The sequence below is a fragment of the Solanum verrucosum genome, unplaced genomic scaffold (genome assembly GCF_900185275.1).
Source record: "Solanum verrucosum unplaced genomic scaffold, falcon-dt-bn FXZP01000253.1, whole genome shotgun sequence".
In the NCBI taxonomy this organism is placed as follows: Eukaryota; Viridiplantae; Streptophyta; class Magnoliopsida; order Solanales; family Solanaceae; genus Solanum; species Solanum verrucosum.
In genome coordinates, this window is record NW_026019984.1 from 1,542,620 (window position 1) to 1,552,134 (window position 9,515).

Consider the following 9,515-nt stretch of genomic DNA (forward strand, 5'->3'; position numbering starts at 1 on the left):
GCAAACTATAGTATGTTGTAAATTTTGTGCTTCTTTTTGTTTCAATTTGCATATATGTAAACCAGGTGATTGCATATATCTTCTCTGATTATCTCCCAACAAGTTCAAAAGAATTGTCCCGAAAATTGCATATACACTATCCTCTGCAGACTCGACTTGTGTGATTACAGTAGTTATGTTGTTGTTGGGGTTGCTTTATTTTTTGGTCATGTAAAATGGGGTTTGATGAAGTTGTTATTTTACATTTCTCTTGTTTGATTTTTTTTTTTTTCAAGCTATGGAATTACACCTACTTACCCATTTTACTTGAGTTTATATTTGATCACAATGGTCTTGTTGAGTTTAGCATTTTTTTTAGCGGATGCAAAAATACCAGATGATTAATTTGTTCCATCAGTCCAAGCCTTACTATACAGAGCTACATGGAGCGTATAACGGATGCAAAATATGTGCAGAAATGACAATTAGTCGAGATGTGCACAACCTGTCTCGGATGCAACTGTTATTAGTTGTAAGAACAATAAATAAGGGTTGTTTTGTTATGAAGGGAACACCTTCCTTCTTGTTCAGTAACAAAAAAATTGAGACAAATTATCGCTAAATATGTGTCGGATCTTTTAAAGTAATGCATTTTTTCAGGATTCATGAACATGGGCGCGGTGACATTTTCGAGGAGTCTGAACAACATAACTTAACATCATTCAACCCTGTTGGACTGGGATGAATATATGTTATGCCAAATTTGGATTAAGTTGTTTCTGGCTTCCATATGCTCATATTCAAAGCTCACTAATCATGATTAAGTGTTAAAATAGATGTGCAAACACATGTTAATTAATGCATATTGGAAAAATTATATAATTAGACATACTTCACTATCATATATAATGTTATTACATGCACTTTTAAAATATTATGTATCTTACCACGGATTAAGAGTTTTGTATCATATATTAAAGAAAATACACTTAGATACATGTGATTCGCATGTATCTGAGATACCAGATACATGGGAGAATGGCGAGCGAGATGGGAGAGATGTGAGGGCGACAAGCGAGATTTGTTATGTATTTCAGATATATGGAATCTGATTGTACAATGTATTCAGAACAAATTACACTTAATTTTGACTCCATTCTTTTGAGATGCATGTATCTGAACGTATCTGGAGGCACCAAAATCTAGTAAGATGCATAATATTGTGAACTAAAGTATATCTAAGTAATTGACTCCTGAACTAATGAGATTTATGTAAGTTTTCCTAATACTTATTTAGTGCAAAATTTGAGTGTGAATAAATTTTTACTAACTAGTCTTAATTACGACCCTTAATAATCATCGAACTTGGCTTAAACCATGTCAATTATTAGCTTCATTTTTACACAAATATATCAAAGTTACTTATAAATTATTTTGATCAACTTATATGCTTAGTCAAATCATCGCAAATAATGACAGTTTAAACTATTTAGATCAACTTTAAAATCCTTCTAGATAGTTTCTATACACTATTTTTCAAGTGATTGGGACTATACTCCATCAACCATATATTATATACCAACATGTCGTAGTTTAGTCTCCAAGTATTAAATTGATCTAACCTAAAAAAAAAAAAAACTAAACTATAGTCCTTTTTAAAAAGAAAAGAAAAGTTGGTTTATCTTATTTTATTATTTTTAAAAAAGGTATGGTAACGGTCATGATTGGTGCTAGAAGTCTTATTTGGACGGTGAAGACCGGAATTTAAAACGAAAGAATAGATGTTTACCGTTCGAGCAATTTTTTTCTGTTCTTCTGGATTATATTCAAATATTATATGTAAAATTTTAATCCGTTTGGTGTTAATATCCTAAATGTTTGTGTGTATGAGAGTGTATTTTACTTTATAACAACGACAATAAATTTAGCATAGTATTATATGGAGAGTCTAGAAAAAGATATATATATATATATATATAAATTTTATCTCTTATCTTTATGAGTATTTTACTCTCTTTGAATTAATTTTTATTGTGGAAAAATGTATCCTCAATAATTATAATTAGACATACCGAAGTATTTAAGAGTGTGGTTGTATTGTGTCATTTCTTTAAATTATTTTGACTGTTAGTTAATTTTGTAATATCGTATTGTTCAAATAGTAGTTATGTAATTTTATGTAAGGATTAATTTGATGTGATTATGTCATTTTTGTTTTAAATCATTTATATCCTACTTTTTTCCCCTTATAATTAATAACTCTGCCGGCTACCCTACTGTGTTAAGTTCGAACAATCTATTGCAACGATTAAAAAATTATACTAAATAAACACCTTTTATGTTTAATCCAAATAATATATTACGATAATTATAAATTCAGGATTTTAAATTTATACGTTCTAGATTTAATTAGGACATAAAAGTGGATTGTTTTTTTCAAACATGTGTTCTTTGCTTTGATGCATGCCAGATCATTGGAATTTGTACTTTCAAAATTCACTGTTGAAAAATCATACTGATTGAAATATTTTCCACAATTCAAACACCAAAAGTATAAATATTGGGACAAAAAAAAAGGTGCACTATACAAATCTACCATGATTAACAAATCTTTTATTTCACATATGGACAATCATACTTTTTAATTTTGAAAATTTAAAATATTCTTTGTAGGGACATTTTGCCAATATTAATTATTATTTTAAAAATAACCAGTTTACATGTTTGTTTTTAGATAAATATTATTAAGCTAAATTATTTTATATCAATAAATCTGTTCAATTCCCCACGTTTGTGTCATACATAAATAATTTTATGATGATCTCACTTTGATATTAAAAATTATAAAAACTGAGTTTATAATATTATGAATTTCTTATTGTGAATCTGAAATAATTAGATGTCAAAATAAGTACTCTTAAAAATGGACCCAAGTTAACTTTCTTAGAGAGTATTTTATCCTTTAAATTAGATCTTTTTAGCGAAATTTAAGATTAGTTGGTTCCTAAAGTAAATTCCTGAATGGCTGAAAATAGATTCGTGTTTGATATATAGCGCTTTGCCCTCCAAACGAAATTTTTTTGATATGATTTCAGATTAATCGATGAACCCTACATTAAAGTGGTCGAACAGGTACCCTGCAAATAGCATTGTAAATAGTAGATGGTGTTTTACTTTCACGTAAGACTTTTTAGTACAAATTTAAATAAATTGGATCTCAAACCAAATATCAAATGAGTTTTTTTTTAATTTTATGTTATATATATATATATATAAGTATAACAATTTTTGATTGGTTCATTTTTTCTACAATTATAATTTATAGGTATGTTTTAAGTTGACTTTCAATAAATGCTAGTTGTAATATAGGATGGAATGCACCAAACAGAATATATGATCTGTTTTTCATCTTGAATAGTTCATATAAAAAAACAAAAATAATAAAAGATCAATCAATAGGACATTGAAAATCAAACATTTTAAGTCAAAAATGGAAGCTTGATTTGTTTGACTGAAATTGTCTAGATAACTTAAAACACTAAATTTATATTTGATTTACAGATAAGATAGGTACTTCATTTTATTGAAAAATTATATTATTTATATAAAAGTTGAAAAATATATAGAAGTTAAAAATTATTTATATATATATATATATTAAATCTTAAACATTCTTAATGAAATTTATGATTTCGTCACGATAGATAAGGTTATATAAAAGGAAAGAAGAAATTATGGAGGTGAATGATTAAGTGTTTTATCCTAAAGTGAAATTTCTTTCATTGTTTTTATATGTGGTTAAGATTATTCCTTTAGAATTGAAAATGATTAGCATACTCGCACACCAAGCTATATCCTCACAAATCAATTCGCTCGCTTCGATCCATAGCCATTAGAGCAAAACTCATTTGTATTAATTAGTGATAGGTCAAATAAATTTTCAATTTTTTTTAACAAAACGTCACTTAATCGTATATTATATTTTAAAATTGAATTGCAATAAAAAAAAAATTTTCCAATTTTTTTTTCTATTTTGTTAAGATAAAAAGAGATAATTTTCAATGTCGTTTATTTTATATTTACAAAATAGACTAGTAACGTCACAAAATGGTGAAAAACATGTTCCATCTTTAATGAAGAAAAAAATAAACAAGTAGAAAAACATATATTCGAATAAAAACAAAGCAACGTTGGGTCAAGCCGAAATTAATTACTTTTTGATTTTCATTCATATATACCAAACTTCTAATTTAAATTTATATTATTCACATGATGAAACGATTTATACATGTAAAGCAAAGTGGGGGTGGGGTAAAAGTGCATGAATATGGAAATTAAAGTTGATTATGAATTTATATGAATTTAATATATACATTTATTAAGATATTTTATTTATAAATATTTAATTATAAATTTAGTTGTTATTATTATAATATTAATTTGAGGTCTCTATATAAATTTTTAAATTTTGAATTTATTTCTTACTAAAATGGTCATCAAATATTATCATGATCATGTGATAAGTATCTTTTCTTTTTAACCAGGGTCTTGGGTTCAATTTGAGTCCCAAGAATATAATTATTTTCTATAGTGCACTTCACTTCATCTCTAAAGTGAATCTACATTTAAAAGTGATGAAGTCACAAAAAAGCTCTGAAATTGTAGTTAGCACTTTCACTTTCAATGTGAATCTAAATTTAATAGTAATAGAGTCACAAAAATATCAAAAAAATCTTGAATAAGGGGTACTGAATCCATCACTAATCCTTTCAGTTTGAATTTGAATTAACCAATCTAATACGAAAATCAGCCCAGGTGGATAACAAAATAAATAATCTAATTAAAGTTAATTCAAATTAAACAATCATACAATGCACTTGGTATATATCAAATGCTAAGCAAATTCAATTTATCATTCCAATTTCAGAAAAAAACATTCCAAAAATAAATCAAACACTCCATTAATTACCTTTGACTTTGATGTTTTTTTTTTCATGTCGACTATGATTTATCTTCCACGTGGCAAATATTTAAAAGTCAACAAAAATGTGAGATTTTCATATCTATTTTCAAATTATTTAATCTTTATCGTGGGGATTTGATTAGCCACCACCTCCTCAGTCCTATTCAACCTTTGACCACTAAAACCAAATTCAAAAATAAAAAAAAATACTTCCAACAATAATCCTATAGTTTTTTTTTTTAATAAAAAAATAACTAAATATCATCTAGAATTTTCTTAGTCTTCATTCTTCCTTCTCATTCAAACTTCCATACATTATATTAGCCCCTTTATCATACCAAAAAATTGGGGGAAAAAATCATTGAACATATCTTATTTCTCTCTTTTCATTATATATATAGAATTAGGTTCTTGATTTTATATTTGTAGCTAAAGAAAAAAAAAAGTTATATGGAAGAACTAGATATACCACAATATTTTTTATGCCCTATATCATTACAAATTATGAAAGATCCGGTAACAACGGTCACCGGGATCACGTATGATCGAGAAAGTATCGAAATGTGGTTGTACACGGCAGAGGAAGAGGTGGTGACCACCACGTGCCCGGTGACAAAGCAATATTTGCCTAAAGACATCGAGTTGTTGACTCCAAATCATATGCTCCGACGATTAATTCAAGCATGGTGCATAGTCAACGCGGAAAATGGCGTTGACCTAATCCCAACGCCAAAGTATCCGATGGATAAATCGAATGTACTTCGATTAATTCGCCAGGTAAATAATAGTAATAATAATAGTAATAATGATCAACAACTTTGTGTTAATGCTTTGAGGAAAATGGATGATTTAGTTAGTGAAAATGAGAAAAATATAAAGTGCATGGAGGAAGTTGGTGCAATTAAGGCTATTATTGGTTTTATTGTGAGAAGTTACAAAATTAGGAAATTATTAATTCCTGGACTTGAAGAAGCTTTAAGGATTTTTCATTCAATTTGGAATCCATCACATGAAGATCACAAGAATCATGTGAAGGATAATCATGATTTAGTCAAAGCTATTTTATGGATTTTGAAAAACGAAACGAAAAACAACTGTCACGATAATGTCATCAAGACACATGCAATGATGGTCTTGAAGGACGTGATAGAGGTCTCTAGTTCAAATCTTCTATCAGGATTAGACTCAGAATTCTTTCAGGAAATAGTGCACACATTACGAAAAAACAACAGGACTTACATCTCCCAGCAAGCAACCAAAGCAGCCCTACAAGTGCTAATAGGCGTATGTACGTGGGGGCGCAACAAGCTTAAGATCATCGAATCAGGAGCCATATTCGAGCTCATCGAGCTCGAATTAACTAACCCTGAGAAAAGGGTTAGTGAATTAGGGTTTTGTCTATTGGCTAATTTGTGTGTTTTGGCTGATGGGAGGGCAAAATTTCTGGAACATGCAGCTGGAATTGCATTGGTAACAAAGAGGACATTGAGAATTAGTGCAACTATAGATGATAATGCAATACAAATATTTGGTTTAATTTGTAAATTTTCAGCCACAAAAGAAGTTTTATTGGAGATGTTGAGAGTAGGGGGAGTGTCAAAAATTTGTATGGTAATGCAAGCAAATTGTGAAATTCATTTGAAGAAAAAAGCAAGAGAGATATTAAGAGCACATTCACATATTTGGAGTAATTCTCCATGTATACAAATTTTATCTTTTGACAAGACAATAGAATAGAGTTTTTTTTTTTTTTTTTTTTTGTAATTTGTATTTTTCCCCTTCTTGTATAATTATAGCAATATACATCATTTTTAGGATTGTAAAACAACAATCAAAATTGTATATATAGATCGTTGGAAATCACAATGATATATGTGAAGCACTAGTTGTTTATCTCATTTTGAGTGTTTTTTTTTTCACTACAAAAGGAACCTCAATTACCAACAAATTTTTTTCTCGTAAATTTATCAAATTGGTTGGCAAATTGAGTTACCAACCAAATGTCAACTTATATTAATCCATTGCTAAAAGGCTCGTCGGTAAATATTACCAACCGATTTTAATTTGTTGGTAAACTTACCAACCAAAAATCAGTTGGTAAACACCCAAAGATGTTGTTACAAAATTTTGAAACATGGCCCTAAAATTTCCGTTGGTAAATTCACCAACTAATTTTTGGTTAGTATATCGTTAGTACCTTTACTAACGAATTGAAAAGGAGTTAGTAAAATTTTTTTTTCATTATTTGATTCCGTTGGTAATACGTTGGTAATTAAAGTAAATTTTTGTTGGTAATTTACCAATAAATTTTAAATATATATTTTTTTGGTTTCCCATCTGGTGTTCGGTACCCACACCGGAGCCCGATTAAATCCGAATTCACGTTGGAAAGTCCCACATTGGGGAGTAAAGCGCTCCCTAACAAAGGCGGCTATGTACCAAGGGGAATCGAACATGAGACCTCTTGGTTAAGGATGATGCAGTACTTACCAGTTACCACTCCACCACAACCCTTGTTGGTAATAAATTTTAAATACGTTAGTATGATTATTTATTTTTCTAATAAATTTACTAATTGATTGTTAGTTTGTTGGTAATATATCATTCAAGGCAACTCCGTATCCAAGGGGAATCGAACCTGAGACCTCTTGGTTAAGGATGAAGGAGTACTTACCACTCTACCACAACCCTTATTGGTAATAAATTTTAAATACGTTAGTATGATTATTTGTTTTTCTAATAAATTTACTAATTGATTGTTAGTTTGTTGGTAATTCACTACTAGAAATTTGACTTACTGCAACGCTTATGTATCAACGGTTACACAATCGTAGCAATAGATTGCCTATTACAACGGTTATAACTGTTGCAATATATCATTGGATTTAATAGAACAATTCTTAAAATGAACCGTGGCATCATCCCTATAACCGTCCCTATAGAGTTTCTATGGCTACAGATTTTAGAATCGTTGCAATAGATGACTCTATGGCAACGATTATTTTAGGAGAAATATTGTGGTTCCGATTTTTATCCCTAAAATATATTTCCCTCCCCAAAAATATATATTTCCCTCCACTAATTTTGCAAAGCGCCAATTTTTTTTATGTCATTAAAAAAATCTAAAAGAAAAAAGGCCTTTCCCATAAAACCCTTTCTCAACCAAATTAAAGCACGCTTTTTCCCAAATGTTGTTCTGTTCTACAAAATCTCAGCGAAATTCTTGGTGAAGAAAACAACAGCGAAGTTCTTGGTGAAGAAATCTCTCTGGTGAAGCTCGTTGGTCTTTCGCCAGCAAATTTCTTGGGCATTGATATCTTTTACTTCAGTTGAAGCTCCACTGGTCTTTCGACAACAAATTTTTGGATGTAAAGGTGAGTAAATTTTATGTTTTCTCTGCTAGTTAATGATTTCTAAGTCCCCATTGAATGATTTTTGAAAAATCGTAAAGAATAATATATGGGTTTGTCTTAAATCTATGTTATTTGTTCTAATCTAGGTCTGCCATATAATCTAGGGTTATAGTTTGTATTTCGTGCTTGGTGGAGATTTGAGAACTCTCAAGCAAAAGTCTTTGAGAGAGTGAATTTTAGTTTTATGAGAGAAATTTCGATTTGTAGTTGATTTTTTCCCTAAAAATCACGCACAGGACATATTGAAGGTAAAAAAAAGTCTAAGATACTTGTCATCTTTTTCTATACAATAAACTGAATATGCTGGTGTAATAACCCGTTAGATCATTTTTAGTACTAGAATTATTTGACTATTCCCGAAAATTTTATAAGGGGTATTTTGGACTATTAGTTAATTATAGTTATATAATTGAAGAATTTTAATTATTTATTTAAGGTCTTATATTACTTGGTCCATGTGTAAAAGTAAATTAGGTTTATAATATTTGTGGAAACCGCATAGTCGTGCGGCGTTAGTCCTAAATGACCAGAAGAAAGCGTGAGCAGTGATTTCTCTTCCTTTAGGTAAGAATCTTTGTTTTGCTTGGGATAACTTAATTCATGTCTTAATTATATGTTTTGTGGTTATGTGCGATAGCTGAAAGATATTGGAGTTGAAACTTGGAAATTCTCCTAGACAGCGTAGGTGGAACTATTTCATGGGATTAAAAGTAAGAAAGTTAAATAGTTTTGATTGGTTGATTGGTTAAATGTTGATAGCTGTAGTAGGTAGTGCACTTTCTTAATATTATTTGTATAGAAATAGTAAAAATTTCACTTGAGAATTTGCACAGCGACAAGTTTGACTTACAATCATGGAAATAGTGATGGCATAATGATTAAGGGTAACAAATAACAAATTATTAGATAGTCTTTAGGAGTATAAGATGCGTGGTTACTTTGTTTTCCCAAATTCACGTCACTGTCTGGTTACTTGATGGTAAATTGGACTTTTGTTTCGTGCTTTAAGTTTCTTGTTATGGTTACATTATTATTCTAGTTTTAATATATTGAGATAGGTACTTAAATATTTGGGGTATTATATTACTTGAATACCTTTAAATTTATAATAACCGGAGGAATTAAGACTTGACCTTAGCCTTGAAATTTGGAAAATGTTA

At 29.4% G+C, this 9,515-nt stretch overlaps 1 protein-coding gene across 1 annotated transcript; it reads left to right on the plus strand.

The window, feature by feature from the left end:
• Positions 1 to 5,370: 5,370 nt before the first annotated feature.
• Positions 5,371 to 6,680, plus strand: LOC125818090 (E3 ubiquitin-protein ligase PUB23-like). The gene has a single exon (XM_049497612.1). The coding sequence runs from the start codon at positions 5,393 to 5,395 to the stop codon at positions 6,677 to 6,679; it is 1,287 nt and encodes a 428-aa protein (XP_049353569.1). The 5' UTR covers positions 5,371 to 5,392; the 3' UTR covers position 6,680.
• The last annotated feature ends 2,835 nt before the right edge of the window (positions 6,681 to 9,515 follow it).

What these genes read in the sequence shown, in the direction of transcription:
- LOC125818090 (XM_049497612.1), top strand. Translation starts at nt 5,393, where the DNA reads ATGGAAGAACTAGATATACCACAATATTTTTTATGCCCTATATCATTA.